The 20,167-nt window shown below is 39.3% G+C and overlaps 1 protein-coding gene across 1 annotated transcript in view; it reads right to left on the reverse strand.

Annotated features, from left to right (window-relative positions):
- Positions 1-20,167, reverse strand: part of LOC150089487 (transient receptor potential cation channel subfamily M member-like 2) — a 933,932-nt gene that overhangs the window by 755,442 nt on the left and 158,323 nt on the right. Inside the window, exon 6 of the mRNA XM_090390003.1 lies at positions 2,985-3,174. Within this exon, the coding sequence (XP_090246129.1) occupies positions 2,985-3,174 (190 nt within the window). The remainder of the gene's footprint in view (positions 1-2,984; positions 3,175-20,167) is intronic.

The following is a 20,167-nucleotide window of genomic DNA, read 5'->3' on the forward strand; positions in this document are numbered from 1 at the left end:
AGTTATTCAGGAAGGGGAATGTCATAGGTGAAGTAAACATTGGCAGTGAGCTAGATGATTTTCTAATAACTGAGAGGAAAGTGGAGGAGAAATTGTTGAGGATAAACATAAAAAAGGCACCCGGAGTGGATGGGATCTATCCAGTTATATTAAAGGAGGCAGCAAAGGAAGTAAGCAAACCCCTAGCCATAATTATGAGAGCTTCTTTGGACTCAGGGGAGGTACCCATGGACTGGAGATGTGCAAATGTAACCCCAATTCACAAAGGAGGATCAAAGGCTGACACAAGTAATTATAGACCTGTTAGTTTAACTTCGGTTCCAGGAAAATTAATGGAGGCACTGGTTAAAGAAGCACTGCAGGATCATCTGGACAAGAATTCAGTTATAGCTCAGACACAGCATGGGTTTGTTAAGGGCAGGTCTTGTCTGACCAATTTGATTGGATACTATGATGTAGTCACAAAAGAACTGGATGCAGGGAATAACTTTGATATTATATATTTGGATCTTAGAAAGGCTTTTGATACTGTTGCGCATGGAAGACTGCTGCACAAATTGGAGAAGTGTGGCATTCGAGGCAAATTGCTGCTATGGATAAAGGGATGGTTGAGTGGCAGAAGACAGAGAGTGGTAATCAATGGACACTGCTCAACGTGGACTAATGTTATTAGTGGAGTTCCTCAGGGTTCAGTGTTGGGTCCATTGTTGTTTTCTGTATTTATAAATGATATTGATGATGGAGTATCAGGCTTAATGTCCAAGTTTGCAGACGATACAAAGGTTGGCAGGGTTGTTAAGGACACTACTGATACTATGCTGCTGCAACAGGATCTGGAAAGGTTGAGCAGATGGGCTGAGAGGTGGCAAATGAAGTTTAACATTGACAAATGTAAAGTACTACATATGGGAAACAGTAACCCCAGATCAACGTATCAACTCTGTGGTACTACGCTGACAGTGGTAGAGAATGAAAAGGACCTGGGGGTAATTGTGCAGGCAGATATGAAGTTCTCTGAGCAGTGCAGACGAGCTGCAAGAGTAGCTCATGGTGTCTTGTCAATGATATACAGGAATTTTTCTAGCAGGGACAGGGATGTGATTATTCCCTTGTATAAGGCATTGGTCAGGCCACACCTTGAGTACTGTATACAGGTCTGGAGGCCTCATTTCAAGAAGGATGTAGAGCTGCTGGAACGAGTACAGAGAAGGGCAACAAGATTAGTGAATGGAACAAAGGGTTGCTCTTACGAAGAAAGGCTTAAGTTTTGCAAATTACAGAGCCTGGAGACTAGGCATCGCCGAGGTGATCTGATAGAGGTGTACAAGGCTTTGAATGGCTTGAGCATGCTCAATGCCGATGGAATTCTTCCTCTTGCGCAGAATAATCACCTGAGAGGGCATAAATTCAAATTGAGGAAGGACAGATGTCGGATAGATGTGCGGAAATTCGCCTTTAGCCAGCAGGCAGTTGGTTTGTGGAATAGACTTCCATCGCTTGTTGTTGAAGTTGATAGCCTAAACAAATTTAAGGCTCAGCTGGACAGGTATTTCGAACGAATTGAGGGGTGAAATGGGAGTAGTGGTTGTTTTTTTTTTTTTTTGGCTGATGCTGAATAAGCTTGCTTTCTTGCATCATATGCCTCTACTAATGCTAATGCTAATGCTAAATTTCATGCACAAATTTGCAGAATTTAAAAAAATTCAGAATTTAATGGCAAAGCTACAGTTGCAGTTTTTCTGTAAAAATCATGAAGAAAAACTATTTTAGGAAGAGAAATGATTAAAAAAAAAAAAAAAAAAAAAAAAAACACATTTGCCATCAAATGGTAATTGATGTGGCAACTGACTGTATGACCCTTTTTTTCTGAAGCATGAGGATCATTCCTCAACAAATGGCCAACAATACAATTTCTGGTACACAGAAGATATCAAAACTGAATTTATGTACCTTGAGAAACCGTTTAAAAGACATTTGATTCTCATTCTTCGTATTAAAGATACAATGAAGTTCAGTAATCAGACTTCGTAAAGATTTTACACCCCAAAAACAAATATCTAAATAAACGTATATTTGCAATTAAGTCAAGTAAAATAAAACCAGAATGCCTACATGTACAACGATCAGCAACATAGATGACCAGTTATTAGTTATGTAATGTGATTACACTTCAATAGTTACAAATGTGGTTATACACATTAAACATGGAATCGGTTTGTGTTGGTTGTCAATAGTGCTACTTGTGTCACTGCTGACTGATTGCTGGATTATTTTTATGCATGCTGATTTACTGAATTGCCAGTCTCCAGGCCTAGATATGAATATTAGGTTGCAGCCAGAAATATATGGTTGTGGTTAATGATGCAATCCCTATTCCCAGCATGACAAAAGAAAATTGGAAAAAAAAAAAAAGTTGGTTTTGTGGTTCTTGGTTATCATATACAGATGCAAATATTCACATATTGGGATCCAGCATCTTAAGAGTTTAAAACTCCTATACTCACATGGAGAGACATGAGGTGGGATTTGTGTTGCAGTATTTCTTGGTGGATGAGGGAGAAATGGGCTAATCCATAGACATTAAATCTGGCAGATAGATCCCCAAGAACATTCTAAGTCCAGAAATTCTGGAAAAAAAAAGCTGGAGTCGTCACTCCAAATTTATTCCATAAGAGAAAGTAAAGGAGAAAGTAAAGGAGGCCTAAGAAATGATTTTAATTTATATTTCTTTGCATCAGCACACACTAACATTGTGTGCGGATACAAATAAATATAAATGGAAAGCGTATCACAATTTTTTGGAGGAGGGAAGAATGCTTGAGTTGGGATGTTGCATAAAATAGCACTGTTGCCATGCATTCAACATACCCAGTGACCGATTAAACAATAGTAAATAAATAAGTAATATACAGAAACAGTATGAATGAATCTTCGGAAAAAATTAATAAAATAATAACTAAAATACAGCAAATAAATTAATTCACCTATACTCAATTTCATTTTCTGCAAATGCAATAATATCTGCTAATCCACCACTGCCTCGGATGACTACCACAGGGAGTTGTTTTTTTAAATGATCCAGTATTAATCGAGCTGAGTCAGTGCCTCCCTGAATAAGTATTCCTATGACAGGTATGATACTGCTACCAAGCAGGCCACCAGGTGCCGTGATACCTAACATGCAATAAAAAATATAAATGCGATTGGATTATCATAATTTTTTGCATTTGTGCTTTTTTCAGTCTTCAAAGCAATGAATTTTACTGTTAACAAAAGTATATATTAATAACTACCATGTATGAAACACATTTTTCACTTTGAATTTGAAATTAATTTTAATAAACTTCTTCATCAAAAACCAAGCATAAAAATAAATTAAGTGAAGGAAGACTGGAATTGAAATTAAATTTTACCACGGCAGATTATTGAATCAATGGAAGAGAAAGTGGGTGGGGGAATACATTGTCAGTTATGAACAGGGCATTCTATTCATTACCTGACAATGAACAGAAAACACTATTCAGTCAGTGCGTTTAGAAACCAAATTATAAGAAGGAAAAACATGTTCAACTATGAACATCACAAGCTGGAAATAAAGTTGCATTTCATAACTGCAAATTTATTTCCAGCTTGTGATCTAATTCTCTACCATTAAAGATAAAAAAGACATAACATTCACGAATACATAACATTTGGCTAATTTTTGATTAATCCAATTAAAATTAAAAGACAGACTGAGGGAAAACTGCTGACATGGAGAAATTGGAATAATAGAAGTTTGTGAAACGTTTAAGGATTTCTGTCAGTCTGTCTTTTAATTTTAATTGGATTAATCAAAAATTAGCCAAATGTTATGTATTTGTGTATGTTGTCTTTTTTATCTTTAATGGTATAGAATTAATTTACATAATTAAGAAAAATAAATTATGTAAATATGTACCCAATCCCAAAGGGTTATAAGACATAGGTGTTTTCAAAGCTATTATAAAAAAAAAAAAAAAAAAAAAAAAATGGCAAAGGTAAACAAAGCCAACACGAGAACCATGGCAAACTACTGGAAACTTACTGGACAAACTTGTTTGCTGCTACTTCATTCTCGGTAAACAGATGGTGCATGTTATTGTTAGTTGCAGTAGAAGTTAAGAATGGTATACTAATTGACACGTAGGCATGACAGATGACGTACTGATTGGTGCACAAACACAACAGATGATAACATAATAGCGTTAAATGATTCTAACCTTTAAAGTTAGGTGAGGAAACATTTTCCTATTATTTCCTAACCTAACTTTTAAAGTCAGGTTATGAAATATACCAAAAAATACAGAAACCTTTGTAAAACTTCAGAACTGGGTGTGCACTCCAGCGTAATATAACCTAACATTTTTTTTTCACTAGCCTGCTTGAATCTGTCCCAAATTAGTGGTGCAAACTAACCTAACCTTTTTTCACTAGCCAAAAATGAAAGTTCTCTGTGAAATTTTGGACAGTTCACCATGAAGTGATGTATAGTTAGAGGGACTTGACAGTTTTGATGTTGGTGGGGGAGGAGTCTTCACCTCTGAGTAGGTAAGACTGAGTCATATGTGTATGCCTGATTCATAATCAAGCAAGTGTCACTTCTTCCTGTCTATTCGATCAGAAGCTGGTAGGCCACGGTCGAAGTGTTTCTTTAATTAGATAGTTTGTTGTTAGTCTAATCTAGCCAGTGTTGTTGCCATTGTTTTGTACTGCTTTGGTGGATTAAGGACTTGTAATCTGTACATGGTATTGCGTAAAAGGCATAATCAGAGGTGGAAGCTTCTTTTGCTGCTTTGTCTGCTCTCTTTTTTTTCCAGATATTCCTGTGTCGCCTGGGATCCAGCATAATCTGATATTGTGAGTTCTTTGTAATAGCTTTCATACTATTGTAATTCATATTTCATACATATGAATTACAAGCCATTTCGATGGCCATCGAAATGGCTTGTAATTTGGCAGTAAAAATACTGCATTCTTTTGGGAGTTGTCGGATGAGGGTACAATCCTCAAAATTAATCGCAGCGCCTACACAAGTCTCTGATTTAGACCCATCCGTATATACGAAAGTGTGATGTGGATACTGTTCTTTGTATGCTGCTTGTATCTGCTGGTAGTTTATTCTTGATAGGGTGGTTTTCCCCCAGGTTTGAAAATACATATCATATATGGGTTGAATTATGCACCATGGTGGAATGGTCTGTGCAAGTGCATTAGCTATGTTGTCATAATCAAGCTCTCAGCTTAGTAGTAAATCTTTCAGACAGATGTTAGCAGGTTGATTCATTCATGGATAAGCTTGATATATATTTTCCCAGTTATATGAAAACAGAAAGTCTCTATCTGGATGATCACTGATAGATTTTATCTTGACGGCATAGTGCAACAGCAAGTTATGTTGTCTAAGCTGTAGTGAAGGTTCATGAGTTTCTGCATAAAGGCTTTCTATAGGTGAAGTTTGGTAAGCTCCGAGTGCTATATGGAGTGCACTGTGGTGTATGGGGTCTAACCATCTCAGTGCACTTGGTTTTGCCGAGTCGTAAACAGCTGCTCCATAATCTAGTTTTGAACCAACTATAGATCGATAAAGTTTGAGAAGTGCATATCAATCTGCTCCCCAAGTTGTTGCGGAAAGAATTGTGAGAATATTTAACTTCTTTAGGCAAGAAAGTCTGAGTTGTTTAATGTGCTCAAGGAATGTTAGTTTCTTATCCAAGAGAAGTCCTAAGAATCTTATACTTGGTACTACTGGGATCATATGTCCGTCAAGTTTCAGTTCAGGATCAGGGTGTAGGTTTCATTTTCTACAGAAGTGTATTCACGCAGTTTTTTGTGTGGAAATCCGGAAGCCATTTGTTTGAGCCCATTTGCTTATTTTGTTTATTGTTCCTTGTAGCTGCCACTTTGCATATTCTGAGAGTGGTAAGAAATACTGAAATTGTCAACATACAAAACTGCATCAACAGTTCTTGGAATTGCTTGGTTATTGTATTTATTTTAATAGCAAAAATGGTAGTGCTAAGCACAGACCCTTGAGGCGTGCCTTCTTCTTGGGTGAAAACCTTTGAAAGGGTTGTCTGCAGCCTAACTTGGAACGTCCTGTGTTCCAAGAGATTTTGGATATATTTAGGAAGATGTACACATAAACCAGGGAGGTATAGGTTTTGGGAGAATTCCATAATGCCATGCCATATCGTAAGCTGTTTCTATATCAAACCAGATAATGACGTTATATTCCTTTCAGATGAAGGCATTCTGTACACTGTTTTTCTAATTTGATAAGTAACTCTAGTGTTGAACGACTTTTTCTGAAACCATGCTGCGCTGGATCAAGAAGGTTATTTCTGTTAAAAAACCATGTTAAATGAGTATAGATAATTTTTCCTAGGCAACTTGTTAAACAAATTGGACGGTAGTTGCGTGAGTTAGAGAGATGATCCTTTCCCCTTTTGGGAAAGCTAGAATTATTGCATGATGCCAACTATCTGGAAACTGGTTTTCTAAGAAGATTTTATTATACAGTTCAAGTAATGCCATTTAGGATTGGTTGTCAAGTTTCTTTAGCATCATGTAGTGAATTTTTGTCTGATCCTACAGCGCTTTGCTTTGTCTGCGATAGAGCTGTTTTCAATTCATGAAAAGTTAGGGGAAGGTTGTACTGTTCATCATTTCTTGTGGAAAAATTCAGTTTGTGTTTTTCTGTTCTTGCCTTGTTTATTTGAAAACTGGGAGTATATGATGTTAGCATTAGCATTAGTAGAGGCATAAGATGCAAGAAAGCAAGCTTATGCAGCATCAGCCAAAAAAAAAAAAAAAAAAAGCACTCTCCCATTTCACCCCTCCGTTCGTTCCAAGTACCCATCCAGCTCAGCCTTCAATTTGTTTAGGCTATCAACTTCCACAACAAAGGATGAAAGTCTTTTCCACCAACCAACCACCCACTGGCTAAAGGCAAACTTCCACACGTCTATCCTACATCTGTCTTTCCTCAATTTGAATTTATGCAATCTCAAATGATTATTCTGAGCAAGGGGAAGAATTACATCAGCACTGAGCATGCTTAAACCATTCAAGGCTTTATACACCTCAATCAGATCACCTCGCAGGTGCCTAGTCTCCAGACACTGTAATTTGCAAAATTTAAGCCTTTCTTCATAAGTGCAACCCTTTGTTCCATTCACTAATCTTGTTGCTCTTCTCTGTACTCGTTCCAACAGCTCTACATCCTTCTTAAAATGGGGTCTCCAGACCTGTATACAGTACTCAAGGTATGGCCTGACCATTGCCTTATATAAGGGGATAATCACCTCCTTATCCCTGCTAGAAAAATTCCTGTATATCATTGACAAGACACTATGAGCTAATCTTGCAGACCGTCTGCACTGCACTGCTCAGAAAATTTCATATCTGCTTGCACAATTACCCCCAGGTCCTTTTCGTTCTCTACCACTGTCAATGTAGTACAGTGGTAGAGAACAACTTGGGGAGCAGATTGATATGCACTTCTCAAACTTTATCGATCTATAGTTGGTTCAAAACTAGATTATGGAGCAGCTGTTTACGACTCGGCAAATTACCGAACACAGTTGATATGTTACTCTGGGATTACTGCTTCCCATAAGTAGTACTTTACATTTGTCAATGTTAAACTTCATTTGCTACCTCTCAGCCCATCTGCTCAACTTTTCTAGATCCTGTTGCAGCAGCAGCGTACTATCATTAGTGTCCTTAACAATCCTTCCAACCTTTGTATCGTCTGTAAACTTGGATATTAAGCCTGATATACCATCATCAATATCATTTATAAATACAGAAAACAACAATGGACCGAATACTGAACCCTGAGGGACTCCACTAATAACATTAGTCCACAATGAACAGCGTCCACGATGAGCAGTGTCCATTGATTACCATTCTCTGTCTTCTCCCACTCAACCATCCCTTTATTGATAGCAGCAGTTTGCCTCCAATGCCACACTGCTCCAATATGTGCAGCAGTCTTCCATGTGCAACAGTATCAAAAGCCTTTCTAAGATCCAAATATATGATATCAAAGTTATTCCCTGCATCCAGTTTCTTTGTGACCACATCATAGTATCCAGTCAAATTGGTCAGGCATGACTTTCCCTTATCAAAACCATGCTGTGTCTGAACTATAACTGAAGTCTTGTCTAGGTGATCCTGCAGTGCTTCATTAACCAGTGCCTCCATTAATTTTCCTGGAACAGAAGTTAAACTAACAGGTCTATAATTACTTGTGTTGCCCTTTGATCCTCCTTTGTGAATTGGGGTCACATTTGCACATCTCCAGTCCGTGGGTACCTCCCCTGAGTCTAAAGGAGCTCTCATAATTATTGCTAAGGGTTTGCTTACTTCCTTTGCTGCCTCCTTTAATATAAGTGGATAGATCCCATCCACACCGGGTACCTTTTTTTTATGTTTATCTTCAACAATTTCATCTCCACTTTCCTCTCAGTTATTACAAAATCATCCAACTCACTGACATTTTTACATTTTTTTTTTTTTTTACATTTATTTATACACACAATTCTATATACATTCTCAAGATTTATATACATCCATTTATATATACATGATACAAGATTTATATACAATTTATATACATTCTCACATATATATCCATTCGCGACATGTATACAGATAAAGTGTATTTGTAAGTTATTAGCGGCTTCCAGGGTTCCCCCTATATCCGCCGTTTGTTAGGCTTTTTGCCAAGTTGCCGGCTTAGAAAAGAACTTAAAAGAGCATCAAAATTTCACGTATATATTTAACACAAAAAAAAAAAAATTTCTTTAAATTTTTTAAGTTTTTTGAATTTTGAGAAGAAAAAAAAAAAAAAAAAAAATGCATCTGATAGATGAAATATGTAATTAGGTGTGCATTAGTGTTGTGTTTGCGTTGTGTGTTAGCCGGCACCTGGCATTTAGCAGTAGGGGGCTGTGGCAGGTTTGTGTCACAGCCCCTCACTCCCATCCCTAGCCACATGGAGGCAGCCCGGATCTACTTTATCTTAAGAGGACACGGACTGATCCGGTCCTGTGGTTAAGTTTTTGGATGTCTGATGTCCCATCAAGTTAATCCTGTGTGGCCCGGTAATGCATCAGGGAAGGTCCCCGCAGAATTACCAGGGCACACTTTTTTGGTTTTATTTCCCCTTAGATATAAAATAAAATAAAATAAAATAAAATAAATAAAACAATTAAAATAAAGTAAAGTAAAATAAAATAAATGAAACAATTAAAATAAAGTAAAGTAAAATAAAATAAGATAATTAAAATAAATAAAATAAAGTAAAATATATTAAAATAAAATAAATAAAATAAAATAAATTAAACTATAATAATATAAGGACTATCATTTACTTTTCGATATCCCTATACGCCATCTCTCACAGGGCTCAGTCCTGGCCAAGAGTGGGAGGGATGTACTATTCCATCTCTTGCAGGGCTCAATCCTGACCAAGAGTGGGAATGATGTGATCAGTTCATATTGGTACGCAATCTGGCATGGTAGTGTCCATTTCTTCTTGTCTTTCTTTTTCCCCTCTCTTCCATTTTCCTTCTTCTTCTTTCTTCCCTTCTTCCCTCCTTCTTTCCTCTCTTTTCTTTCCTCCTGGATATGTCCTTGTGTGTACCTTTTCCTATACACTCTAGATATTCCTTTGGCTCAGGCACTGGCAGATTCATCTGGTCTTGTTAAGCCTGGCACTTGTGATTTATGGTACATACAAAGTTTATGACCATTGTTATGGTTCTCTGAGATGTTAGGATTGTAGGTAACATCAACATGCTTTGTTCTCATTGGCACATAACCTCTTGTGGGTGAGAGTGCTGTAATGCCTGGAACTTGGACACTGGGGATGTAGGTCTGTATCTTGCCCCTTGGTTTTATTTTTGTTGTTTTCAATGTCATAGTCATTACTTTTGTTCGTGCAATACTACTGTGATCTGGGATTATTCTTCACCATTACCTATACACTCTAGGTGTTCCTTAAGTTCAGGCACTGACAGATTTACCTGGTGTTGGTGAGCATTGCACTGGTAGTTTATGGTTCTTCGGTAGGTTATGACCATTTCTATGGTTCTCTGGGATGACAGGTCTGTGGTCATTATGCATTGTTTTTAATATCACATGTCTACTTATTGTAGAGTACTGTGGTGTCTGCAACATAGACACTGTGAATGTAGGTCAGTGTCTTGTCCCTTGATTTTAGTTTTGTTGTTTTCAATGTCACAGTCATTGCTTCTGTTCATGTAATACTACTGTGATCCAGGGTGATTACTCCCCATTGTCTATATACTCTAGATATTCCTTAGGCTTAAGCCATGGCAGTTCCATCTGGTCTTGTTGAGCATGGCACTGTTGAATTATGGTACATACAAAGTTTATGGCCATTGTTATGGTTCTCTGAGATGTTAGGGCTGTAGGTGCCATGCAACATGCTTTCTTCTCATTAGTACATAACCTCTTGTAAGGTGAGAGTACTATAATGCCTGGAACATGGACACTGGGGATGGAGGTCTATATCTTGCCCCTTGATTTTATTTTAGCTGTTTTCAATGTCATAATCATTACTTTTATTCATGCAATACAACTGTGACCTAGGATTTTTACTCACCATTACCTATTCACTCTAGGTGTTCCTTAGGCTTAGGCAATGATAGAGCTACCTAGTGTTGGTAAGCATGGCACTAGTAGTTTATGGTACTTCCATAGTTTACGACCATTGCTATGGTTCTCTAGAATGTCAGGTCTGTATTCATCATTCATTGTTTTCAATAGTCTATCTATTTATAGTAGAGTACTGTGATGTCTGAATCATGGACACTGAGGATGTTGGTCAGTATCATGCCCTTGATTTCATTTTTGTTATTTTCAATGTCTCAGTCAGTACTGTGGTGTCTGCTACATAGACACTGAAAATGTAGGTCAGTGTCTTGTCCCTTGATTTTAGTTTTGTTGTTTTCAATGTCACAGTCATTGCTTCTGTTCATATAGTACTACTGTGATCCAGGGTGATTACTCCCTATTATCTATGTACTCTAGATATTCCTTAAGCCTAAGCCATGACAGATTTATCTGGTCTTATTGAGCATGGCACTGGTGATTTATGGTACATACAAGTTTATGACCAGTGTTATGTTTCTCTGAGTTGTTAGGGCTGTAGGTGTCATGCAACATGCTTTCTTCTCATTAGCACATAACCTCTTGTAAGGTAAGAGTACTATAATGCCTGGAACATGGACACTGGGGATGTAGGTCTATATCTTGCCCCTTGACTTTATTTTTGCTGTTTTCAATGTCACAATCTTTACTTTTGTTCATGTAACACAACTGTGATCTAGGATTTTTACTCACCATTACCCATTCACTCTAGGTGTTCCCTAGGCTTAGGCAGTGATAGGGTTGACTGGTGTTGGTGAGCATGGCACTAGTAGTTTGTGGTACTTCCATAGTTTATGACCATTGCTATGGTTCTCTAGAATGACAGGTCTGTATTCATCATTCATTGTTTCCAATAGCCCATCTTCTTTTAGTAGAGTGCTGTGTGATGTCTCTGAATCATGGACACTGATAATGTTGGTCAGTATCATGCCCCTTGATTTTATTTTTGTTGTTTTCATGTCTCAGTCATTACTTTTTCTTCATGCTGTACTACTAATTTGGTCAGGGATAATTATGTATGTCAGTCCCTTTCCGTACATCTGACCCCGTTCTTGTTGTGTTTCCTTCCCATTTTAGATATGGGCTTGTGTGTTGCAGCATGCCTTACTCTGGCATGCCTTGGAGAGTTCTCCTTCTTTTAAATGCTTTTGTTGCAAAGGTTGCTAGTGCTTGGAATTTTTCTGGTGATTCCAATACTTTTGGAAAATCATCTGTGTGGTACACCTCTGTTATAAGCTGGAGTGGTTGCCTCAGATCCGTGTAGTTTATGCATTCCAGCATTATATGTTGTACTGTTTCTTGCAACCCGCATTTGCAGTTGGGGGAATCTGTTAGCCTCAGAGCATGCAGTCTTGCATTTAGGCTTCCATGACCCGATAAGAGGAAGGTAGTGTATAAACCTGGTTGCAGCCAGGGTTTATTTATTTTACTTATTTCCTATGCCAGGGGGAAGAACTGGTATGTTGTTCTCCCTTTGGTGTCTTCTCTCCATTCTCTTTGCCATTGTGTGAGAAACATTTCTCTTAGTCTTCTTTGTTCTTCTTTGTCTGTTTCATTTGGATCTGTTGTATATTCTTCAAAGGAATGTGCTATTCTTTGTCTCCTGTAGTATTTTAAGTATGCTTGTATTACTTTGAATGTTATTGGAAGTTTTCCACAGATTATCTGGAGTGCTGATGTGGAGATGGTTCTACATGCTCTAGAGGAGGCCAGTAGGAATATTCTTTGTGCCTGTATTAGGTATTTTTTTACTAGGCTGTGTCTGATTCTGGGTGCCCAGGCACCTGCTCCATAGCATATTATGGGTAGGAATAGACATTTGTAGTACATTGCCAATGTGGATGATTTTATGTTCCATTTTTTTCTTGCTATTCTTAGTAGTTTCCCTGTTAATTGTTGGGTTTTATTCCTTAGGTATTTTGCATGCTCCACAAAGTTTAATTTTTCATCTAGTACTACTCCTAGATATTTGTATTTGGATTCCATGCCTATGCTCTGTTCATTGATTTTGATTAATGGGGGTCTGTTTCTGTTAAGCTTTCCCTTGAATAGGACTTGTTTTGTTTTTTCTGCTGACAGTTCCAGTTTGTTTGTTATACACCACTGACAGAGTTTAACTCACCTCTGGCATTCCCCTCTCTGAATAACTCCTCATGGATGAATGTAGATGCAAAATATTCATTTAGTTTGTTAGCCACCTGAGCAGGATCATCAACAGTTGAACCATCAATGTCCAGTGGACCAATCTGATTCATCCTTTTCCTTCAAGAGTTTACATAGGTAAAGAACTCTTTGTATCCTGAAAAAATTTGTATTCCCTTTGTATTCTCGTTGTATCCTGTTTCCGCTTCCAGTTCAGACCATGTGCATAAGTACCGTGAGCCTGTTATATATAGACGTGCTGCAGGAAGTTTTGTTACTGCTGAGGAAGGAAGCCGATGCTTCCGAAAGCTCCAGAGATTTTATCGTTTTTATCGCTTTTAATCCGGTTTATTTTAGTGTATTTTATCGCAAGGATTTTATAACAGTTTTAATGTGTTTTTCACATGTACATAATTTAATTTAATAATAGCAATTTTTGTAAATATTTATTTTATTTTAACTTGTAAATATTGTAGTTACAGTAAAATACTTATTCTTATGGTTGATGTATGTGCTGATTTATTGCCAAAATAAGAACTCTTTGTTGTTTTTCTTTGCATCCTTTGCCAAGGATTTCTCATAATCTGCCTTTGCCTGTCTAATCTCCTTTGTGAGTTGGTTACAGACCAGCTTATATTTATCATAGGCTTCCATGTCACCCATTAATTTATATGTATCCCATGCATTTTTCTTCTTTGCTACATGTCTCATTAGTTCATCTGACACCCATTTAGGCCTAAACCTTGAACAATATTTCTTAGTTGGTATGTAGTGCCTAGCGGCTTCCAAGATAAGTTCTTTGAATGCTTCCCATTTTGAATTTGCTGTTGGTAACATCATCAGTTGGTCCCACCATATAGAATTTAAATACTGTCTAAGACCACCGTAGTCACCTTTACGAAAGCAAAAACCCTTTCCTTTACCCCTGATGGTATTTCCCTCTTTGATTAAATCCTACTTCAGCCCACTGTGTTCACTGCCACCTAGTGGTTCCTTTATCTGCAGATTCTTAATGCATGAAGAATCACTACTGATAATCAGATCAAGACTTCCTCTAGTTGCCTCCCGAACATGCTGATGTAGAAAACAATCATCTAATAAATCCACAAAAGCCTTGCTAGTGTGCGACTGACCAACCCACAAATTCCAGTCAATGTCTGGGAAATTAAAATCCCCCATTATAAGACTCTGATTTACTGACCCACTCATTTTCCTGTACAGTTCCTTATTATACTCATCAGAGTCATTAGGCCTATAACACACTCCTACTCTCAATTTTGATCTCCCAATGTTTATGGAACACCAAACTGAATCGACACTGCAGTGTCCAGCGATGTCGACTGGCTTCACTTCCTTGGATTTTATGTGTTTCTTAACTAATAGTACAACCCCTCCTCCCTTCCTATCTTGTCTATCCTTCCTGTACACATTGTACTCCCCAAATTCCAGTTCTGCATTCCTTATATCTGTGTTATACCACGTTTCTGATACCCCAACAATATCTGCCTTTGATGTTCTGAGCAATACCTGAAATTCATCGATGTGGTTGCTGATGTTTTTGGCAAAGGTTTCAGCCAGTGCACTGGCTATTTCTGAAGGCTGTGCAGTGATTTGCCCATTCCAATTTAGAATTGGACGTGGATTAATCTGGTATCTGCCATTCATTTTGCTGATTTTATTCCAGACAGTTTGAGTTCGTGTGGAACTTGTTAAAGTGGATGCAAATTTTATCCAGGATGCTTTCCTACCGGCTCTTCTAACATATCTGGCTCGTGCTTGTGCCTTTTTGAACAATATGAGGTTCTCTGTAGTGGGACATCTTTGAAAATTATTCCAGGTTTTATTTCTCTCTCTTTTAGCATGTAAATGGTCTTCATTCCACCATGATTTTGGATGCACTGGAAGGTGTGACGATTTTTTTGGAATAGTCTGCTCAGCAGCTTGGATAAGTTTATTTGTTACGTATTGTACTGCTGTATCTAACGGTTTTTTCTTGATAATATCCACATACTGCACCTGAGGGGGCACAGTTTCAAACTGAGGAAAGATAGTTGTAGAATAGATGTGCGGAAATTTGCCTTTAGCCAGCAGGTAGTTGATTGGTGGAACAGACTTCCATCTTTTGTTGTGGAAGTTGATGGCCTAAATAAATTTAAGGCTGAGCTGGACAGGCATTTGAAAAGAATGGAAGGGTTTTTTTTTTTTTTTTTTGGCTGATGCTGCATAAGCTTGCTTTCTTGCATCATATGCCTCTGCTAATGCTAATTTTGCTAGCAGGGACAGGGAGGTGATTATTCTGTTATACAAGGCAATGGTCAGGCCACACCTAGAGTACTGTGTACAGGTCTGGAGGCCTCATTTTTGGAAGGGTGTAGCGTTGCTAGAATGAATACAAAGAAGGGCAACAAGATTGGTGAGGGGAACAAAGGAGTGCTCTTACCAAGAAAGGCTTAAGCTCTGCAAATTGCAGTGCCTGGAGAGTAGGCAGCTGCGAGGTGATCTGATTGAGGTGAATAAGGCCTTGAATGGGTTGAGGAAGCTGAAGGGATTCTATCTCTTGCTCAGATTAAGAACCTGAGGGGGCACAGTTTCAAATTGAGAAAATACAGTTGTAGAAAAAATGTGCGGAAATTTGCCTTTAGCCAGCAGGTAGTTGGTTGGTGAAACAGACTTCCATCTTTTGTTGTGGAAGTTGATAGCATAAATAAATTTAAGGCTGAGCTGGACAGGCATTTGGAACAAATGGAAGGGTTTTTTTTTTTTTTTTTTGGCTGATGCTGCATAAGCTTGCTTTCTTGCATCATATGCCTCTGCTAATGCTAATTTTGCTAGCAGGGACAGGGAGGTGATTATTCTGTTATACAAGGCAATGGTCAGGCCACACCTAGAGTACTGTGTACAGGTCTGGAGGCCTCATTTTTGGAAGGGTGTAGCGTTGCTAGAATGAATACAAAGAAGGGCAACAAGATTGGTGAGGGGAACAAAGGAGTGCTCTTACCAAGAAAGGCTTAAGCTCTGCAAATTGCAGTGCCTGGAGAGTAGGCAGCTGCGAGGTGATCTGATTGAGGTGAATAAGGCCTTGAATGGGTTGAGGAAGCTGAAGGGATTCTATCTCTTGCTCAGATTAAGAACCTGAGGGGGCACAGTTTCAAATTGAGAAAATACAGTTGTAGAAAAAATGTGCGGAAATTTGCCTTTAGCCAGCAGGTAGTTGGTTGGTGAAACAGACTTCCATCTTTTGTTGTGGAAGTTGATAGCATAAATAAATTTAAGGCTGAGCTGGACAGGCATTTGGAACAAATGGAGGGGTTTTTTTTTTTTTTTTTTTTGGCTGATGCTGCATAAGCTTGCTTTCTTGCATTGTATGCTTCTACTAATGCTAATGCTAATTTTGAATAGATTTATACATTTTCCAATCCGCTTCATTTATTTTCCATCTGGAATTTCTACGTGACTGACGTGGTTCCTAATGCCACGGTAATGATTATTGGATGTAATGATTGCTGTCAAGAGAATCTCTGTGTATTTACCAATCAAGTATTGGAAATAATCTTGGAGAGCATATAGATCGGTTGATAGCTGTTCTGTTTCCTGATGGAAGATGCGTATGTGTCATCATTCAACAGGGTTAAGTCATTCTGTTCTATCCATTTTTTAATTTGTTTTCCTCTCCGGCTGTGTTACCTGTTGTTGTCTATGGCTGTGTTACCCTACAATGGGCTATGTCCGGTGAAGTCTCCCAGTATACAGAAGGGTATTTCTGACCCTCCTGGAAAACCGCAAATCTGAAACTCATCCTGAAGAACCCTAACAAGTCACCGGAACAACCGGATTCCTACCGACCGATAGCTTTACTGACTACTATACGAAAGGCTGTTGCATAAAAGAATTATGAACCACTACAAAGCTGCAAACCTAGAATCACCAAAACAATATGGATTCAAACCGGGATTATCAACCATAGAAGCAGTCCAAAACCTTATATTCAAAGCAACCCAATGCGACAGGAAGTACTTCCTAGTCATTGCAGTGGACTTCGCAGGGGCATTCGACACCATGTGGTGGCCGAGCGTCCTCGGCCGGTTCCGGGAGGCAGCGCTCCCAACAAACCTCTATAAGTGTATAAAGGATTACCTAACTGACCAAACAATTGAGGTGGTAACACCTTTTCGAAAAGTGGCTCGATGGGTCCTCAGGGGCTGCCCCCAGGGCTCGGTCTTGGGGCCATTCATGTGGAACATTGTCTTTGACGACTTCCTGGCTCAGGACTTGGGCGAAGTGAGCTGCCAGGCCTTTGCTGACGATTTGGTCCTGATGGTGGAGGCGGACTCCAGATCGGGCCTGGAGACTCATGCAAACCAGGCAATACAGGTGTTACAGGATTGGGCAAAGCTACACATGTTGAAGATCTCATCCACGAAGACGAACTGTGCTCTACTGAAAGGAGTGCTGGACATCCACAGACCACCGCAAATAAAGATAGCAGGAGCAACCATCAAACTTGCAAAACAAATACGATACTTAGGAATTACAATCGACAGTAATTTATCCTTCACCCCTCACATCATCCACCTGAAAGAAAAACTAAGGAATTACGCAGCATTAATAGCAAGAGTCTCACGCAGGGACTGGGGATTAAACAGAAAAACCCTGTCCCTGTATTACAAAGCAATTTTCATGCCAGCCATTACCTACGGATCCCCAATATGGTACAAAAAAGCAAGAACAGTAGTAAATAAAAGACACCTGGACACAATCCAGCGCAGCATTATGCTCATCATCTCCCGTGCATGCAGAACAGTGAGCACGCACGCCCTCCAGGTCTTGACAGGAGTCCTTCCACTGGACCTGGAGGTGACTCGCTGCGGGCTCATGTACCACCTGTCTAAGGGAACACCCACTACCATCTATGGATTCACCCTAGAACAAAACAACAACCGCAAAGCAGAAAAACATAGAATCGTGGCTCAATTGCTACAGCTGTGGCAGGACAGATGGACAGCATCAAATAAAGGCGAAGTGACGAAGAGATTCATACCACTGGTTGCCAAGACGTATCCAAAAGGGCCCCCCGTGGTTTAATCCAGGGTTAAATGCAACGTACTTACTAACGGGCCATGGCCCATTCAAGGCAAAATTGAACATGCTGGGTATAACGGAGGAGTAACTTGCACCTGTGGTGAGCCTGAAACATGGCATCATATAATGCACAACTGTGAGTGCTATGAGGAACACAGAAGCCTGCTAATAACTAAAATACAATACATACCAAAAAATAAAGAACACCATCTCTTGGACACAGAAGATGACTACGCGGCTTTCAGCCAATTTGCACGAGAAGTCTTCGACCAAAGAAGAACAGAAACTGCCATCCACAATGAATGAAAGTAAATTACATGATCGAAGAAAATCGACCACCCCACAAGACTGCAAAGAGTAAGAGGAAATCGAAATGAGCGTGGAAGAAGACAACTCCGACCAACGTGAGGCCATAAATGGATCAAAGGACCCAACAGGACCCTACAAAGATCAAGAAAATAGCAAAGTGACAAGGAATCTGGTCAGACACAGCCACAGGAACTAACCAACGAAGATGAGTACATGCAAACAAACCAAGTGACAAAAAGCCCAGACTGGACATAAATGCAGGAAATACTTGCATTACGCCATATGGCGGTCTGAATAGGACTCCCTAGTCCTATTCACCTTTAATTCCCAATCCCCAGGCAGGGGGAGGGGGTTTCCTGTTTCACCCCCTGCCACTCCCCGCTTCTCTACCTCTGGTGGGGCATGGGCCTGCCCCACTGCTTTTGGGGACACCTACTCTATTGTCCCCATACTTCTGGCTTTTCCCCCCCAGTCTTTAGTCTCCCTCCCCTACTCTGTCTATACACCAGCGAACGTCCCACACAATGTTAAAAATTAAAATATGTCCAAATTCAAACCACGCATGCAAAACTCTTTCGGCTTAAACCTTTTTCAGCGATTATTTTTATTTTATTTTTTTTTAAGGCCCTAGCCACTGAAATCTCAGGAAACTAGGTGGCAGGGCCTGCCAGAGTAAAATATCAACTACTGGGTACCTGGTCTGCCTCCACGAGGCTAAGTGTGGACAACGTTGGGCCCCAGCAGGGGTCTAGCGGTTAAATGGCCAGAAGAACAACAATACACAACACTACACTTACAAAATCCATACACTTTTAAATCTCTGGCTTTTACAGTGAACTGTTACACCTACAATGAAAGCAACGCAGATTTGGGGGAAACCTCCAGTGCCGCTAGACACGAATACACTTTACACTTTATACAGAAGGGTAGAGGTAACTGAATTAGTATATCTTCTAAATCTTGTTGTAGTAATTCTTGGTTTGGGGGAAAGTAAATTGTTATAATGGTTATCAGAGATTTAGTGGCTTTGCGTACTGCAACCGCTTCAAGGGTTGTGTTTAGTGGAAGAAACTGGGAAGGAATGTGTGAATTTACCAGAATTGCTACACCACAATGGGTTGCACCACCTGTTACTCTGTCTTTGCAGTATGTGATATAGTTCTTTACTGTGGGAGAGTCTTGAGGTCTGAGATAAGTTTCTTGTAAGCAAGGACATAGCGGGGTATGCTGTGCAATCAGATGATATATATCATGTATATTAGTGCAGAACCCTCTGCAGTTCCATTGGATTATAGTCCCCACTTTTTGGTTTTGGAGAATGCGTCAGACAGTTTCTTAGACGTTGCTTTAAGATTTTCGAACTTAGGTTTTTCCTTTGGAAAATATGGTTTACCGGTATCCATATCTTCTTCCGCAAAAATCTCTAGTACCGATTCCTCTGCTTGATTGGTCACTTCTGCATCCATTTGTTCCATTGACTTCTGGCTTATGATATTACGTTTTTCTGGGGCTTTCGTTTCTGAATGTTTTGCATCGGGAGGTACAGATAGTGGTGTTTGTGAGTTTCTCTTTTTGTTTTGGCTGGGATGTGATAAGTAGAGGTCGTGCCCAGTCTGAAATAGATTTCTTAGGAGGAATCATGAAATCTGTTTGGGTCTCTATTGTATGGCAACATTTTATGACAAGTGCATAGGAAGGTCTATTTAAGATAGTCAGGAGTACAGTTCTCTTAGCTTCTTGGTATGTGACAGAATGTTCTACTTTATATCATTTAATCTGCTTTTCTCTCTCCCAATATTCACAGTTCTTGGAATAGGGGGAAATGGTTCCCCTTACAGTTTGAACACTTCGGTTGCTCGGCTGAACAGTTCTGATTGGTGTGATCCTGAGATCCACAGTTGGAACAGATAGCAACTCCACAGCATGTCATTTG

Source organism: Mastigoproctus giganteus, chromosome 2 (genome assembly GCF_048544385.1).
Source record: "Mastigoproctus giganteus isolate SK-2022 chromosome 2, ASM4854438v1, whole genome shotgun sequence".
Taxonomy (NCBI): Eukaryota; Metazoa; Arthropoda; class Arachnida; order Uropygi; family Thelyphonidae; genus Mastigoproctus; species Mastigoproctus giganteus.